Source organism: Bos indicus x Bos taurus, chromosome 22 (genome assembly GCF_003369695.1).
Source record: "Bos indicus x Bos taurus breed Angus x Brahman F1 hybrid chromosome 22, Bos_hybrid_MaternalHap_v2.0, whole genome shotgun sequence".
Lineage (NCBI taxonomy): Eukaryota > Metazoa > Chordata > Mammalia > Artiodactyla > Bovidae > Bos > Bos indicus x Bos taurus.
Window position 1 is genome coordinate 54,614,766 of NC_040097.1, and position 17,812 is coordinate 54,632,577.

General features: G+C 52.4%; 1 protein-coding gene across 2 annotated transcripts in view; it reads left to right on the plus strand.

Annotated features, from left to right (window-relative positions):
• Window positions 1-15,218, plus strand: part of OSBPL10 (oxysterol binding protein like 10) — a 343,241-nt gene extending 328,023 nt beyond the window's left edge. Inside the window, exons 9-12 of one of the 2 annotated variants that reach the window (XM_027522264.1) lie at window positions 5,906-6,092; window positions 8,075-8,257; window positions 11,544-11,681; window positions 13,915-15,218. In XM_027522264.1, the coding sequence (XP_027378065.1) occupies window positions 5,906-6,092; window positions 8,075-8,257; window positions 11,544-11,681; window positions 13,915-14,047 (641 nt within the window). In that variant the 3' untranslated portion in view covers window positions 14,048-15,218. Of the gene's footprint in view, window positions 1-5,905; window positions 6,093-8,074; window positions 8,258-11,543; window positions 11,698-13,914 lie in introns of both variants that reach the window. The other variant, XM_027522266.1, reaches the window with a different exon arrangement.
• The last annotated feature ends 2,594 nt before the right edge of the window (window positions 15,219-17,812 follow it).

Genomic DNA, 17,812 nt, shown 5'->3' on the forward strand with positions numbered 1-17,812 from the left:
ATCACCTGACTTTTTGAGTTCCTCTTCATTCCCGAGTGGAAGAATCACTGCTAAGAATTCACCTGTCCAGAGAGTGGGGAGTGATCAGGATTCTGGCAGCGTAGCTGTGTGCTCTTAGCTGAATTTCAGGGGTCACCTTTTCACATCCCGGTGAGGCGTGGGTGCCGTTACCCCTGCATCAGCTGAGGGGCAGAGGAGTTAAGGTCACCAGGCTGGTGAAGGACGGAGGACTTGGAATGATGCAGGGGTCCCCAGCCTCTAGGATCTAACGCCTGATAACCTGCGATGGAGATGATGTGACGATAGAAATAAGGTGCTCGGTAAATGCAGTGTGCTTGAAGCATCCCCAGACCACCACCCCAGCCCCCGTCCGTGGAAGAGTTTCTTCCATGAAACTGGTCCCTGGTGCGGCCAAAAATGTTGGGGATTGCTGACCTCAGGTCTCATCTGTGCTCGGTCATGCTCGATTCTTTGCGACCCCATGGCCTCCGACCGCAGGCTCATCGTCCGTGGGATTCTCCAGGCAAGAATACTGCGGCAGGTTGCCATTTCCTACTCTAGAGGATCTTTCTGACCCAGGGATTGAACCTGTGTCTCCTGCATTGCAGGCAGAGTCTTTACCCCCTGAGCCACCTGGGAAGGTCTCATCTAAGACTTTTTTTAAAAAATGGTGACATATGTTGTTGTTGTTTAGTTGCTTCTGACTCTTTGTGACCCCACGGACTGCACCCCAGGGAAGCACACCAGGCTTCCCTGTCCTTCCCTATCTCTCCAAGTTTGCCCAAGTTCATGTCCATTGAATTGGTGATGCTATCTAACCATCTCCAGGCATATGTTCCAGGTAAATGCATTCTAAAGAAACAGTCACTTGTCTGACCTTAGCTCACCAAGTTTACACTCGTGAAGACCAGGAAGACCCAGCACGTGGCGCTCACGGCTGCCGCACGCTCCTGCTCTGCAGAGGCCACCGCGGGACGTGCTAGTGGGCTGGGAGGGCTGACCACAGAGGAGGCCAGTGTGGACGGCAGGGGTGGCGTGGTGCTCTCGGGGACACCTGCGTCCTCTGGGAGGATTGGACTGCCACGTAGTCCGTCAGTGAGGAGGGCAGGGATGGGGGACAGAGAGCCGCCTTCTCTGGGCCCTTGAAGGCAGGTGACAGAGGCACCTACAGCTTCCTCCTCCTGGTCTCGGGGCCCCTCCTCACTGCCGTAGGCCCTGAGACCTCGAGGCTTCTGAGCAGAACTGGGGCACGGGGGAGTCAGCGGGGGCCTCATTCTCCCCAGCTTCCACTTCTGGTCCCTCTTGATGTTGGTGTCAGGTCTGTTCAGCATGAGCTGAAACTTGCCGCCTGCCTCTCTATCTTTAGCAGCTTAATTCTAGGAAGGACTCAAGTAGCCTTGAAAATGAAAGCAACTCAGGCGTGCCCGTACTTCCACAGGGTCCTGAGCAGGAGCCGTGAGAAGAGACAAGGGTCAGGTCCACCCTCGCCTGCATCTCAGGACAGGGCCCCAGGGGTCACCTGGGGCATCTCGGCTGTGGGAGGAGGGACAGTGAGGAGAGAGAGGCCTGAGGCTTGGCTTTGGGGAAGATGCTGTACTTAAGATGGTGCAGAGATCAGTGTGCTCTGGATTTCGGTGTGTCTGGTGGAGTGGAGCCGTGTTGCATGGGCATTTATGTTACAGGGATTCAAGTAACATAAGAGAGCGAGAGGGAGAGATTTCCATGTTGCTGCAACCTCTGCCCCTCAGTCCTGCCCCTGTGATCCTGAGTGACCCATGAGCCTGCTTTTCTCAGGGATCTTCACTTCTCCAGGTGCCTGCACGTGAGCATCCTGCCCCACTGGGAGAGACTGTGACCCCCTCCACCCATACACGCAGCTATTCCCTGGGCTACACAGCCTGCTACTGCCTGTGTCGGCAGGTCTGACTTGGCAGGACTTCACCCGGGGTGAGGGTGAGGGTTCTGGACAAGCCTGGTTTGTTCCATCAACTGTGGCTCATGGGCAATTCAGGGAGTTTTCAAGAGTAAATTGAATGACTCCTCCAGGACATCTTTATGTGGGCTTTGGAAACTCAGCACTTGTGACCCCTCTGTATCTTCAGACTCTCCTGGCGAGCTCCCGGGGGCTGAAAGGGACACAGACACACCCACAGTGTCTCTCTGCTGGGCAGACTCTAGCGTGATTGGTTGGTTGATGTTTTTATTTTAATTTGTTGGCTGTACGGCAAAGTGACTCAGTTACATATATGCATACACACACATTCTTTTTCATATTCTCTTCCATTACGGTTCATCACAGGATGCTGGATATAGTTGCCTGTGCTCTACAGTAGGACCTGCTGTTTATCCATCCTGTATATAATAGTTTGCATCCACTAACCCCAGCCTCCCAATCCACCCCTCCCTTAGCTTCCTCTCCCTTGGCGACCACAATTCTGTTCTCCACATCTGTGAGTCTTCTTATGTCTTGCTGCTGTTGCTGTTGTTCAGTCACTAAGTTCTGTCCAATTCTTTGGGATCCCATGGACTGCAGCACACCAGGCTTCCCTATCCTTCACCATCTCCTGGAGTTTGCTCAAATTCACGTCCAATGAGTCGGTGATGCCATCCAACCATCTCATCCTCTGTCGTCCCCTTCTCCTCTTGCCTTCAATCTTTCCCAGCATCAGGGTCTTTTCCAATGAGTCAGCTCTTCTCATCAGGTGGCCAAAGTATTGGATCTTCAACTTCAGCATCAGTCCTTCCAATGAATATTCAGGGTTGATTTCCTTTAGGATGGACTGGTTTGATCTCCTTGAAGTCCAAGGGGCTCTTGAGAGTCTTCTCCAGCACCACAATTCAAAAGCATCAGTTTTTCAGCACTCAAACTTCTTTATGGTCCAACTCTCACATCTGTACATGACTACTGGAAAAATCATCAGATCAGATCAGATCAGTCGCTCAGTCGTGTCTGACTCTTTGCAACCCCATGAATTGCAGCACGCCAGGCCTCCCTGTCCATCACCAACTCCCGAATTTCACTCAGACTCACGTCCATCGAGTCAGTGATGCCATCCAGCCATCTCATCCTCTGTCGTCCCCTTCTCCTCCTGCCCCCAATCCCTCCCAGCATCACAGTCTTTTCCAATGAGTCAACTCTTGGAAGGAGGTGGCCAAAGTACTGGAGTTTCAGTTTTAGCATCATTCCTTCCAAAGAAATCCCAGGGCTGATCTCCTTCAGAATGGACTGGTTGGATCTCCTTGCAGTCCAAGGGACTCTCAAGAGTCTTCTCCAACACCACAGTTCAAAAGCATCAATTCTTCGGCACTCAGCCTTCTTCACAGTCCAACTCTCACATCCATACATGACCACAGGAAAAACCATAGCCTTGACTAGACGAACCTTTGTTGGCAAAGTAATGTCTCTGCTTTTGAATATGCTATCTAGGTTGGTCATAACTTTCCTTCCAAGGAGTAAGCGTCTTTTAATTTCACGGCTGCAGTCACCATCTGCAGTGATTTTGGAGCCCAGAAAAATAAAGTCTGACACTGTTTCCACTGTTTCCCCATCTATTTCCCATGAAGTGATGGGACCGGATGCCATGATCTTCGTTTTCTGAATGTTGAGCTTTAAGCCAACTTTTTCACTCTCCTCTTTCACCCTCATCAAGAGGCTCTTTAGTTCCTCTTTGCTTTCTGCCTTTAGAGTGGTGTCATCTGAGATTGTTGATATTTCTCCCGGAAATCTTGATTCCAGCTTGTGGTCCATCCAGTCTGGCGTTTTGCACGATGTGTTCTGCATGTAAGGTAAATAGCAGAGTGTTTCGTAGATAAGCTCATCTGTGTCGTGTTTTAGACCCACATGTAAGCGGTACATTGTGGCATTTGTCTCTGCTTGACCTACTTCACATAGTGTACTCATCTCTAGTTTTATCCATGTTGCTGAAAATGTGACTTTATTCTTTTCATGGCTGAGTGGCACCTAGGCCTGTTGATTTAGATGCTTATCTAGCCTCAGAGGGAAGTGCCAGCTGAGTTTTCATTTCTTCACTCTCACTGAGGAATGCTCAGTGAGTAGTTGTGAAGGCCCTGGAGCCAGGCAGGGTCCCCAGGGCACATTGAGCCTCCTTATTCTTCCCGGTAGAGGAACCAGAGGCCCAGGGAGGGGACATCACTGATGCTTCTGGTTGCATGGATCCGGCTGAAGCACACACTGGCTTTCCTGAGGCTCTTGGTGCCCTTGCCCAGTGCCAGGCCAGCATGGACAGGAGTGGAGCCAGGAGGGCATTTCTACAGAAAGCAGAGCCCCAGGGTGGGGTGGAAGGCCGGGAAGGCTCTCACACAGAGCGAACCTCAGGGAGCCCATCTTGCTGGTTCCCAGGCCTCTGCCGGGCAGGGAGGTGCTGGCCCTCCGTGGGGGCGCCCAGCAGGCAGGAGCTGGACGCTGACGCACCTGCTGTCTAGCAGCCCCGGGGAGATGGTGCGTGCAGCGGTGCTCACAGTGGCCTTTGAAAACTTGGTCCAAACTATCATTCTTTTCCCCAGAAAAAGAGAGAACCCTGTATCGTTTGCACTGTCGCAAGAGGATCAGCGCTCTCCAAGTCTGGTGCTCGGCTTCCAGGGCAGACTCCCCTGGGCGGTGACAGTGGCTGCGGCTCTAATTTCTAACTTCCTGAGAACCTTTGAGCTTGTCTCTGTTGCCCTCAGGACAAAGGCAGAACTCGTCAACAGGCTTTTAGAAGTTTAAAGGTGCAGTCTGGCTCCTGTAGACCGAGCAGCCTCCACACCTCTGCCCACCGCCTCCCTTTCTCCCCCAGTGGCCTTTTCTCAGCCCCCTTCTCCCCCCGACCCCGTGCTCACCTGGCTGCTTCCCACCACGGGGCCTTTGCACATGCCTTCCTCAACCTGATACTCTCCCCCAGCCTCCTCCCCAGCTCAGCCCTTAGCCCAGCTCCTGCGTCCCTTCCCCAGGGGAGTCTCTCCTGCCAGGTCAGCTCCTCCCCGTCCCTCCTCATCACAGTTGTGGCTTTGCTGGCACCTCAGTCTCACCCACCTTTCTCTTCACCTTCTTGAGGGCAGAGAGTGAGTCTGTCTTGTTCACGTGTGTTCCTGGTGCCTGGCGTGCAGTAGAGGCAGGGCACACACAGGGCTGGCAGGTAGGCAGCTGACCTCGGCAGAGGCGGAGGCGTGACGTCCTTGGCGGGAGCAGGCTTGGTTTCTCATCTTTGCACCTTCTGGTCCTGGTGATGCTGCAAGCTCAGCTTCTATGCCCTGGTGCCAAATCAAATCAGAGGCCAAGTTTTGGGTGAAGTAGAAGAGGACAGCTTTGTTGCTTTTCGAGGACACGGTGGGCTCCTGGCCTCCAAACTGTGTGTCCCAACCCGGCAGGATGGGGTGAGGAGTTCAGTAGTTCAGGGGTGGGGCTGCTGACAAGGAGGCTGTGTGCAGCTCCACACGTCTACTCTGTACGTCAGTGTCTCTGTTCCTGCCCTGGAGCTAGGTCCGTCTGCGCTGTTTCCAGATTCCGTGTATACGTGTTAATATGTGGTATTTGTTTTTCTCTTTCTGACTGACTTCACTGTATACGACGGACTAGGTCTGTCCACATCTCTATGAATGGCTCGGTTTCACTCTTTTTCTGGCTGATATTCCCCTGGGTGCCTGGGCCGCATCTCCGCAGTCCATTCCTCCGTCGGTGGGCGCGCAGGTTCCCAGGTCCCGGCTGCAGTCAGCAGCAGCGCTGCCCCTGTCTTGGTTAGCAGCTGTGCGGGTTTGCCCTTCGGACCTCCGGGGAGGTCGGGGAGGCTGGAGTCTTGCCGATGAGCAACTGGGGGGCGGGGCGGGGCACGAAATCCCGCAGGGTCGCACTGGGTTTCGCCAGCCGCCCTTCCGTGGCGGGCGAGCCCGACACGCCGTCTTCCCCCAGGCGTGCTGCGGCTCCTGGAGCACGGGGAGGAGTACGTGTTCACCCTGCCCAGCGCCTACGCCCGGTCCATCCTCACCCTCCCGTGGGTGGAGCTCGGAGGGAAAGTCAGCATCACCTGTGCCAAGACCGGCTACTCGGCCACCGTCATCTTCCACACGAAGCCTTTCTACGGGGGCAAGGTCCACAGGTAGGCGGCCGCCGGGGCCGGGCCCGTGTCCGTCTGATCACGAGGCCCCAGGCCTCTTCTCTCCATCAGAAGCCTGGGTTCCAGCCGGAAGATGCATTGATAATCAAAATCCAGTTAAGGGATCTTTTTCAGATGACAGGTCTCCTGGGGCAGTTCTGAACCCTTCCCAGTCTGGTGAGGTGCTGGCGGAACACAGAGCAGAGATCAGAGGGCTTCTGGGGTCACTGTCACCTCTCGCTCCCCAGGCCTCCGCCTGACCTGTTCCGATACAGTTGGTCCATGGGCTCCATGCAACATCCTGAATCCTGTGTCTTTGAGAGCAGCACTGTTTCTCTCCTTTGGGAAGCTAGGAAGCATGCCTTAAGAAGAGGAAGGAGAGGGCTTGGAGCGGAGCTTCACCTCGTTTCCATGGTTCTGGTTATAAGGTTCTCCCCCTTTGGAGCAGATCACTGGATAAGCAAAGGAGACTTTCTTATACCTTTCTTTTGGAAAGTTGTCCTGGGTGGTGTTCACCTAGGGGTGTTGGACTGTCCCCCAGGAAGTGGATGCCCTCCTGGCCATTTTGGAGCTGGACACACTGGCTCCTAAGAGCCAATTGTGTGCGTTTCTCCCCAGCTCTGCGGTCCCTCATCCTGCCTGATGGCTTGAGAATCCACCAAGGTTGGGGCAGGGAAGAAACTCACAGAAGGGCTGCAAACTGGGTGTTTCCCTCGTGGCGAGCCCGCTGTTAAAGCGTTACCAGCACAGCACAGACACCCTTCCCACAGGATCCACCAGAGGATTCTGGGTGCGCCCTGGGCCCCCAGCTGTGTCCAGGTTCAGGAGGAACGCTTCCAGGCCTGTGTTCAGAAACTCCACATTCATCCGGAGTGTGGATGAAAAGAGGAAAAGAGGGTCCTCCACCTCCCATTCCTGCTGTGTTATTCTGCCTGCAGCAGGCTCCTAGGGAGAGGGAGTGGGCTCTGCCTTGGCCGAGAGCTGAGCCCGAGTCCCCGGGCTGGGTGGGTGAGGCGAGAGGCCACACACCTCCACCTAGACCCTCATAAACCAGGCCGCAGGGAGTCGCCCTCGTTTAGTGATTGAAAAGTTCTCCTGAGGCTCTTATGAACCTAAGAGTAGTTATAGTGTACTCAATAGTACACTATTATTACTAAAAAAATTTTATGGCCGCACCCCACAGCATGCAGGATCTAGTTCCCTGACTGGCGACCCTAGTTCCACCAAGGTCGAACCCACCACCCTGCAGTGGGAGTGGGGAATTTTAACCACTGGACCGCCAGAGAGGTCCCCAAATGTACACCGTCAGACGCTATTTGAGGAAGAGGGGTGATTTCCACCCCAATACTAACATCTCGTAAAACCTTTGCATGTTTATCAAAACTAAGAAATCGATGGGATTCAACTAAATTCACAATAAAGAGCAATAAAGCACGTATAATTTTAAGCTGCCTAATTTATTTTCAAAAATCAGTAAAACGATATTAATTGAAAACAAACTGGGAAAACTGAGGAGGGGATAAATTAGGACTTTGGGATTAACAGATACATACCTTATATAAAACAGGTAAATCACAAGGACCTCCTGTATAGCACAGGGAGCTCTACTCAGTACCTTATTATAAACCTGTAAGTGAAAAGAATCTGAAAAAATACCGTGTTCATATATGTGTGTGTAACTATATGAATCACTGTTTCCTTGAAACTAATACACATTGTAAATTAAGTAGACTTCAATTAAAAAAAAAACCTAAGCAGTTAACATTGCTGCATCCTTAGACTTTATTCAGATCTACCTGTTTGCCCATTGATGTTTTCCTTATCTGCTCAAGGATGTTAGATCACACTTTAAGAGCTAGTCTTTGAGCAAAAGAGCAGCCCCATAAAAAAAAAAAAAGTGTCTCCATGCGAGCACACCTTTTGAAGTCAGTCTGTGTTCTGATAATCTCACAGAAGTGTGTGCACTGCCCTCTTCATTCATTCAGGGTCACAGCAGAAGTGAAGCACAACCCCACCAACACCATCGTGTGCAAAGCCCACGGGGAGTGGAACGGGACCCTGGAGTTCACCTACAACAACGGGGAGACCAAGGTCATCGACACAACCACACTGCCCGTGTACCCCAAGAAGATCCGCCCCCTGGAGAAGCAGGGCCCCATGGAGTCCAGGTGGGGCCCAAGCTTAGCTGTCCTCAGCACATGACCCAAGGGGCAGAGAGGACGTCTCAGGGGACGGGGCCAGAATCATGTTCTGATTCCTTTAGAAACTTGAGTTATCCTCTGGCTGTCACTTAGGAATAGACCGGTTGTCACTTTCAGTTTATTGTTCTGCAGTCCTGGGGTAGAATGTGAAGACAGCCCGCCCGGACTTTACTGCCTGTCTTACGAGAATTTGTCAGCTCTGCTGGTCTGTTACTTAATCACTAAGTTAAGTACGGAGAGATGCTAGTAATCAAAAAACCATGCAATTAAGCAATGAGATACTTTTTTTTTTCTTAACAGATTAGCAACATAATTTAAAAAAATTCTGTGCTGGCGAAACTGTGATAAAGTTGACACTGTGACTTGTGCAGGAAGGTGCCAGGTTCGCTGCAGGGACCAGTAGTTTTACATTCGTGACTTCTCCTTTATCTTGTAGTCTGCTTCTGGGAATCTCATCTAAGGGAGACTCCTTCAATTCACAAAAGGTTTTAAAAATGAAATTTGGGCATTTTTTTTTTAATTAAACAACAAACAAACTGTCTAACAGTTCAGTGATTTGGAGAATGGTTAAGTGAGTAAAGGAGAATCCACTCTGTCATGTGAATATTCTGCAGCCACTTAACGTGATGCTTATGCAAGTATAGAAGCAGAATCTTCTGGAAATATGCCATTAAAATTTTTAAATCCAGGAGTTCAGCCAAGTTTGTCCCGCAAGCCAGATCGCACCTTGTAAATGATTTTTGTACAATTTTGTGGGAACACCGCCGTGTTCATCTGTTTGCGGCCACCGTCTTGCGACAATTCTAGTGAAACAGTGGTGACCAAGACCACACGGCCTGCAAAGCCTGAAATGTTGGCTCGCTGGCCGTCACAGGAGAACGTTTGCTGGCCCCTGCTCTTATTGAAAAGCATGTTGCTCTGTAGAAAGATGACGTGGGATTAAAATGAAATCACAGATGATCCTGTGAAAGGGTTTGCCATGACCAGAAAAGTTTGCCCCCAAATTGGAAAAGTGCTTATTTTGTGGAAATGAGCCAGGGGTCCCAGTGTGTGTAAAGCATACGTTGTCACCGAGCTTACTAGAAAGAGGGCTGCGGTGTCCTGGAAATCTGGCTTTGAGCTGGGAGTCGTCCCCTGGTGCTCGTTGATGAGAGTGTGGCCTCTGTGTCGGAAGGGAGGGCGTGAACCCAGCCCAGTGAGCTGTGATGGGACGCGTACCCTGTCCACATGGCCTCCGACGACGCCGCCCCCCGTCAGGAGCCCTGCGGTTCCTATCACAGCCCCCCTTGTTTCTGGCGTGGCTGTTGAGCACTAAACTCTGATTCCCTGAGCTGAGCTCCCAAGGACGTCCGTGGCTTAGCTGGTCCTTAGGAAGCCTCTTCAAGCGGGGAGCTCAGGCCCCTGCCTGGAGCAGAGCAGATGGGGGATGGAGTGTGGAACGGGAGGGGGCGGGGGTTGACGCTTCTTGTCTCACACACGTGGACTCCCTGGCACCTGGAGCTGGGCCGTCGGCAAACCCAGCCGCCCACCTTGTTTCTCGTGGTGGGAATGGCCCAGAGGTGTGGCACCTGCTGTTCGGAGCACCTGAGCCCGCTTACATGCCTGCCAGCCAGGCCCCACCTGCCGGAGGCCAAGTGAAGGACTGCCCTGTTGCCTTGGCTCCATAGGGGCCCGGCCCCCACCTTCCCCATGGAAGGGAACCCCTACCCCATTGTGGGAAGAGAAGCTGCTTTTCATCAGCCACCCCCGTCAGCGTGCTCACAATGCCCCGAGCCTGGCCTGCATGCTGCTGCTGACCACCCCCGGCCTCCAGGACCTCCCTGCTCTCCGTGAGGGCTCCATGGGCTTCCTTTTTGCTTTTCATGCTCACCTTCTCCTACCCTCCCAGCCCTGGAGGCTTTCCTGCCCTGTGTTTTGGCCTGAAGTTCAGCGCCTTCCCCAGCGAGCCCTGGCCTTGCGCCTCCAAGGGGCTCTGGGTGGAGCCTGTGAATGGATGGGCAGAGCCCTTGACGTGGGGCTGCTCCTTGCTCACCACCCCGTCTCCAGCCACGGGGGCTCTCTGCCCTCTAGTTTTGAGGCCAGTATCCTATGATGGGACTTGTCAGGGGGAGTCCTGCCCTGGGAGCACCCCCACCGTAGATGTCCAGGCACCTGGTCATTGCCTCTGCACGAGATGTGCGTTGAAGGTGGGGGCAATGGAAAAGCGAGTTTGAGGCAGCAACCAGTCCGACCTGTCTGCTTCCCCACCCTCCTTTCCTCTTTGAGCCCACCTCTTCTTCCCCTCTAAGCTCTCAGGGTGCGGTAGAAAGAGCAAGGGCTGGGAGCCTGGTTGGACCTGGCTTCCTGCCCCGCTCCAGAGCTTTCTCCTGTGTACGCTGGGAGCCGGGACGCCACTGTCCCTGGTGCTTTGTGGGGTGGGCACTGATCGGGGCAGAAGCAGGCAGTCTGGCCTCTGCAGCCTGAGCCCAGCTCCCGTCCTGGACTTGGATTCCCCAGGAGGCTGCTGTCTCAGACGGCTTGGCCGCTCCACTGCTGACTCCCTGGCCTAGGAGCTAACAGGGCACCTGTGCTCAGCCTGCTGCAGAGGCATCCGTGTCCCCCAAGCCAGGGAGGGGTGCTCGCTGTGGAGAAGTCTGCTGTTTGCTTTGTGCGGAATCTGGGCGGGTCCTGATATGAGAAAGTGAGGAAGTGACCCTTCACCTAAATGCGGGTCCCACCCCGCCAACTCAGCTCCAGCACAGAGTGGGACTAGCAGGGAGGTGTTTCCTGAGGAGGGAAGCTGATGGCTTCTCCAGTAAAGGAATGAATGAATGAGTCTGACTTTGCATGTAGACACGGGCAGGTGGTGGATCCTGGTGTCTGAACTCCTAGTATGGGCTTCCCCTGCGGGAGCAGCCGCTGTTTGCATCCATCAACTTGCTGACCTCGGGCAGGTGGCTGCCCTGGGTGTGAGTCGTCTTTTCTCTGCTTTAGGGTGGGGCCCTAACGTCGCGTCTGTGTCACTGGGGTGCTGTGGTGAGGAGTTAATGTAAACTCTTATAAACAAGGTACCCGCGCGTGGAAGGGTCTGCGTGGATTCTGTCTGTAGGAGCAGCAGGATTCCTCCCGTCATCCCTAGACTGGCCCCCGGCACTCAGAGCCCGCCTGGGAGGGGAGAGGGGATTCAGGGTAGGGTGCAGATGGGGCCCGGGGACCGCAGCCTCGGGCCGCTGGCCCTGCCTGACTGCTAACTGTGCCCCCCGTGTTCCCCCAGGAACCTCTGGCGGGAGGTGACCCGGTGCCTGCGCCTAGGGGACATGGAGGCGGCCACCGAGCAGAAGCGGCGGCTGGAGGAGAAGCAGCGGGCGGAGGAGCGGAAGCGAGAGAACCTCCGCGCACCCTGGCGGCCCAAGTACTTCATCCAGGAGGTGACCCGGCGGCGGGGTGGGCGGGCTGGCCCGTCTCCGCCGTGGGACTGGCAGGGAGGGCGGCGGAGGGCTGGGCTTGGCGGCCGCGGCGGGGGCCCTGAGTGCCGGCCGCTCTCAGGTTTCCGTTAGAGGAGCGCCCTTGCGGGTGGGGAGGCGCGCACGGGCCGCGGCCCTGGGCACGTAGCGCTTCACAGAGGTCGCAGACTGCTGCTCTGTCTTCCATAGCGAGTTAAGGGCAAAGGCCTGCCCAGCCCATCTCCTCCCCTGGGGAGGCTGGAACCTTCCTATGACAAGCACCTTTTTAGAGCTTTGCCTCTCGTGGGGCCGATGGACTGGACTTGGAGGGAGGCCGGTGGGGGGTGGGGAGGGTTGTCCCAGGTCACCAGGAATCCTGGGGAAACCACCCCAGCCTGCTGGCCCACCTGCTGGTCAGAGCACCATGTGCCCAGCTGTTTGTGGTGCAGCTGGGCAGCGTCCTGAGAACAGAACTGGAAACAACAGAAGCGCAGGAGCCGCAGTTTTTCAGGCAGGTGGTCAGGAGTCTGAGACAGTCGATGAGAGAAACAGGCCGGTGGGGACCAGACAGACCCCAGTCTGTACCCGAAGGGGTGGATGCTACTCACCTCCAGGCCATCACAGGCCGATTCCCCAGTTCTCACGAGAAGCCAGAAATCAGAATTTCTATTAGAGATCAGATACTCAGCTGGTGTCGAGGAATCTGTAAGTTTAGACATTGAGAGCCAGTGGCAGTCTGTCTGGACTTTCCGTGTCTGGGCGCTGGCGGCGTCTGCCTTGCACTCCGTGGAAGGATGGCCCCAAGTAGCCGGAAGGCTGCAGGGAGCGAGGGTGACCATGAGGTGGGCTGGGCCCAGCTCCCAGAGGCTGGAGCCAGGGCTGTGGGCTGAGGGTCGACGTCACGGTTGGCCGCTCCTTTAGACAGGAAGCCTGCTGGGGGACACTGGGAGCGGGTCCCGGTCTGGAGGGCTTGCCCAGGGCAGGCGACTCTCTATTAGTCAGGGTTCCCCAGAGAAACAGCACAGAACCAACAGGGGAAAGGAGCTCATGTAGATCTATGATGAGATGGTGGGGGCTGCAAAGCCATGAGATCTGTGGGTTGCAAGCTGGAACTGCAGGGGAGCCAGTGGTTTATTCAGTCCTAAGCCTGAGACCCGGGGAGCTGATGGTGTGAACCTCAGCTCAAGAGCAGAAGTCCAGATGAGTGAGGCAAGACAGAGAAGGCCGATCCTCACCTCCTCCCGCTCCGGTTCTACTCCGGCGGGGGGAGATGGGGCTATCCCCTCCCCCGCACGGGGGCAGGGTGTCCACCGCACCCCACCCACCAACCCACATGCCACCCTCCTCCAGAAACACCCTTACTCTCAGGCTCAGAAACAAACAACTCGGGGCCGGTCACGTCGACACGTCAAAGTAGCCATCACGGGATCCCGCAGGATCTAGCGTGAGCTAGATCTAGTCTCCCAGAGACAACTCCTCGGCTTGGCTCCTGTGGCTGCTGCACGTGAAGAAGTAAAATGACAGCCAGCCCCATTCTTTCTCCTGCTAGAGGGTGTATAAAAACCAGTCCGTCTCTAACAGGCTTGAGGACACCTAAAGGGTACAGACCAGCCCAGCCTGGTTACCGTGCGGCGCGCTCCTCTAGGCTGGCGCCGGGCCCACGCCGCCGGGAGTCTCGGCTTTTCCTCACTGGTACCGCGTATGACTGGTGTCGTCTCCTGGGGCTGCTGGCGTGTATGGGGCTGCCGCCTGCTGTGTGCCTTTAGCTGGCTGTAAAGTCATTGCTTTGGGCAGGTTCCTCCTACTCAGGCCCTTGTTTTCTCTCTTCCCTGTCCTTTCATCCGAATACCTTCCTTTTTGCCTCCTGTCCTGCCGTTTCAAGGTGCTTTTTCTTTTGGGGCCAATTAATCTTTCTTGACGGAAACCACACAGGCCGTCCGCCTCCTCTTTGTTGTTTTGGTCATTTCATGGGGTTTCCTCCTGAAGCGGCAGATGTGCAGGCCCCGTGGGCTCTGGGAGGGGTGGTGAGACCAGCAGCGTGGCTGGGCTGTGCGCCTTGAGGAGCGAGGCAGGGGCACAGGCTGGTGGGAGCCAGCACTGCCCCGCAGGGTCCTAGGGGCTGGGCGGGGAGGACCCCTTCGCTTCTACCCTCGCCTCGCCGACAGGTCTCCACGTATTGATGAGTCCTCCTGTCTCTTGCAGGGTGACGGCTGGGTGTACTTCAACCCCCTGTGGAAGGCACACTGATGGGTGGAGATGCAGAGCTTTCAGAAATAGCCCTGATTTTGTAGGAATTAAAGTGGTACGGTATCAAGGTTCTGCTGGTCTTCCCTGAGGCCGCCTGAGAGCACTCAAGACACGGCACCCAAGAGAGATTCTGTTGTGAACAGTGCGCCCCCAGACTCTGCTGGGATTGAGCTTATTCAAGAGCCTTTGGGCTTGTGTGTGCACGTGTCTGTGTGCAGAGCTCCCCGCACACCGTCTGTTCACACGCACGCGCTCCGTCTGCTGGGTATCACTACACATGGAAATACTGCACTTAGCAGCGACGTGGGTGATTATGAGCTCCTTTTTATCAATAAGGTTTCAAGTTTTCTAGTTTTCACTTTTGCCAAAAATGTTTTGCACTCACAAAGTATTCTCCAGTTGACAAGTCCCGTCCAGACGAAGGTGAACGGGCGTGGCCGTCTGGTGGAAGGCGGCCGCCACTTCCCATTATGGCTGGGATTCCCACTCTGCCCCCAACTCTGTTGTCCGTTTGTCCATGCTCAAGACAGATCATCTGCATCTCCTGCGGGACGGGGAGCAGGCAGGAAGCTGTTCCAGGCGCAGGCTGGCGCCTTCCCGGATGGAGCGCCCCTCGGGGGGAGCCCACAGCCAGGCCTGCCTTGGGATGGTCCTCCCACATCCTTGCCCCAGAAGCTCTCTGATGATTTCTTATGCTCAAAGCGCTAGTCATACAGTTTTCAGAAGCTGCTGCTTTCATGGTAGAAAACAAGTCTTACGGAGACTTCACTCCTTTTATCTTTGGAAAAAGGGCTTTAGAAGTGAGGTATACGCATGCACATACAGACACGCACTACCACAGCCTTGTATTTCGTTTGGGGAAAGAGAAAAGAATACCCAGTGAATTTTTTTTTTTTTAAGCACATCTCCCTCTCTTGTTTGACCCAAACTCTGCAAGGAAACCACTGTGATTAAAACATCCATACAGCCTGCCTAAGTGTTCCATGGTTTCAGTTCAGTTTCAGTCTTCAGCCTTTACAAATGAGGTCGAGACATGACCAGAATATAAAGCAAGGAGAAAATGAAGTATTTGATCTTTGCTCAATGCTTAATTTATTTTTTACTGTGCCACTCTGAGAATATTTATACAACCCAGTAGCATGAATGCTTCTCTGTAGTAATACTAATTCTGTGCCTTTTGTCTGCTTTCTTAAGACCAATTGTTCACACTTTGTAGACATTAGACAAATATATTTCGATTAAATACTATACTTATCTGAGTGTCTGTGCTTGATTTTCAGGGATTCCAGAGTTCTGTTGGAATTGGTGGCTCTGCATGAACTCATATTTTATTGATTAGTGTTCATTTGATGTGAACAGCCATTATATTTCCATCAAAACAGGGTTTTAAACACATTAAACATCATATATGGATATTTTCTGATAAGGTCATAAGAAAATTTAACTTATATCCAGGGAATGGTCTTGTTTTGAGAAGCGACTTACCAGGCAAAATGCTAAGGTAAGCCTGTTCTGGTTCACTGTCTTAAGACATCTGGGAGAAGAAAGTGGAATCATTTTATTTCTGAGAGGGAAAGCAGGTTAGATGTATTTTGAGAGGGAAATCTTTAATGAGGAGACTGCAAAGGAATCACTGTGGTGTTTTTCGATGTTCCAGTCTTATACCAGAGCATAAACCACCTGGGGGGTAAAATGGAGATCCATCACTTTTTTTTTTTTTGGTTGTGGCGGGGAGTTCATTTGGCCTTTTAAAATACTGTGAAACATCATATAAAGAACTACATAAAATGCATTACAGTTTCAGGAATGATTATAAACACCCGTGTACCCACTGCCTCGGGAAAGAAACCTGTTTGTCCACACCTTGAAAGCCACCTTTGTGCCTCTGCAGAATTGTGTTGTTTTTACAATCATCCTAATGGGTGTGAACAGTTATCTCATTGTGGGTTTGACTTGCATTTCCCTAATGATTTTTAGTGATGTTGACATCTTTCCCATGTATTTATTGACCATCTGTGTATCTTCTGGAGAAATGTCTGTTAAAGTGCTTTGCACAGTTTCTAATTGCGTTCTTTTATACATTGTTAATATACATGATTTGCAAATATCCCCTCCCATTCTGCCGGTTGCCTTTTCATTCTGTTGATACCTGTCCTTTGATGTACAGAAGTATTTACCTTTAATGAAGCCCAGTTTTTCCCTGGGCCTCCCAGGTGGCTCATCTCGTGCTTTGGATATCATATCCGAGAAATTATTGCCAAATCTCATTTCATGGAGCTTTCCCCTTATGTTGTCTTCTAAGAGTTTCATAGTTTTAGCTCTTATGTTTTACATTTTTGATCCAGTTCAAGTGAACTTTTGTATACGGTGTTAGGTAAGTGTCCAGTTTTATGACTCTGCATATCGATATCCTGTTTTCCTGGAACCATTTGTTGGAAACACTCTTTTCCCCATTGAATGGTTGTCTTATCGAAAATCATTTGATCATCTGTGAAGGGTTTATTCCTGGACTCCCTAGTCTGTTCCATTGGTATATGTCTGTGATTTTATGCCAGTACCAGTTTTGAAATCTGGAAGTGAGACTTTATTTTCTTTCATTTCAGTTGCTCAGTCATGTCCGACTCTTTCTGACTCCATGGACTGCAGCAAGTCAGGCTTCCCTGTCCATCATCAACTCCTGGAGCTTGCTCAAACTCATGTCCATCGAGTCGGTGATGCCATCCAGCCATCTCACCCTCTGTCATCCCCTTCTGCCCCTGCCTTCAGTCTTTCCCAGCATCAGGGTCTTTTCCAATGAGTCAGCTCTTCGCATCAGGTGGTCAAAGAATCGGAGTTTCAGCTTCAACATCAGTCCTTCCAGTGAACATTCAGGACTGATTTCTTTTAGGATGGACTGGTTTGATCTCCTTGCAATCCAGGGGACTCTCAAGAGTCTTCTCTAGCACCACAGTTCAAAAGCATCATCAGTTCTTCGGCGCTCAGCTTTCTTTATAATCCAGCTCTCACATCCATACATGACTACTGGAAAAACCATAGCTTTGACTAGACAGACCTTTGTTGGCAAAATAGTGTCTCTGCTTTTCAATATGCTATCTAGGTTGGCCATAGCTTTTCTTCCAAGGAGTAAGCATCTTTAAATGTCATGGCTGCAGTCACCATCTGCAGTGATTTTGAAGCCCAAGAAAACAAAGTCTGTCACTGTTTCCATTGTTTCCCCATCTATTTGCCATGAAGTGATGGGACCAGATGCCATGATCTTAGTTTTCTGCATGTTGAGTTTTAAGCCAACTTTTTCACCCTCCTCTTTCACTTTCATCAAGAGGCTCTTCAGTTCTTCTCTTTCTGCCACAAGGGTGGTGTCATCTGCATATCTGAGGTTATTGATATTTCTCCTGGAAATCTTGATTCCAGCTTGTGCTTCCTCCAGCCCAGTGTTTCTCATGGTGTACTCTGCATATAATTAAATAGGCAGGATGACAATATACAGCCTTGATGTACTCCTTTCCCAATTTGGAACCAGTCTGTTGTTCCATGTCCAGTTCTAACTGTTGCTTCCTGACCTGCATATAGGTTTCTCAAGAGGCAGGTCAGGTGGTCTAGTATTCCCATCTCTTTCAGAATTTTCCACAGTTTATTGTGATCCACACAGTCAAAGGCTTTGGTATAGTCAATAAAACAGAAATAGATGTTTTTCTGGAACTCTCTTGCTTTTTCAATGCTCCAATCAATGTTGACAATTTGATCTCTGGTTCCTCTGGCTTTTCTAAATCCAGCTTGAACATCTGGAAGTTCATGGTTCAAGTACTGTTGAAGCCTGGCTTGGAGAACTTTGAGCATTACTTTACTAGTATGT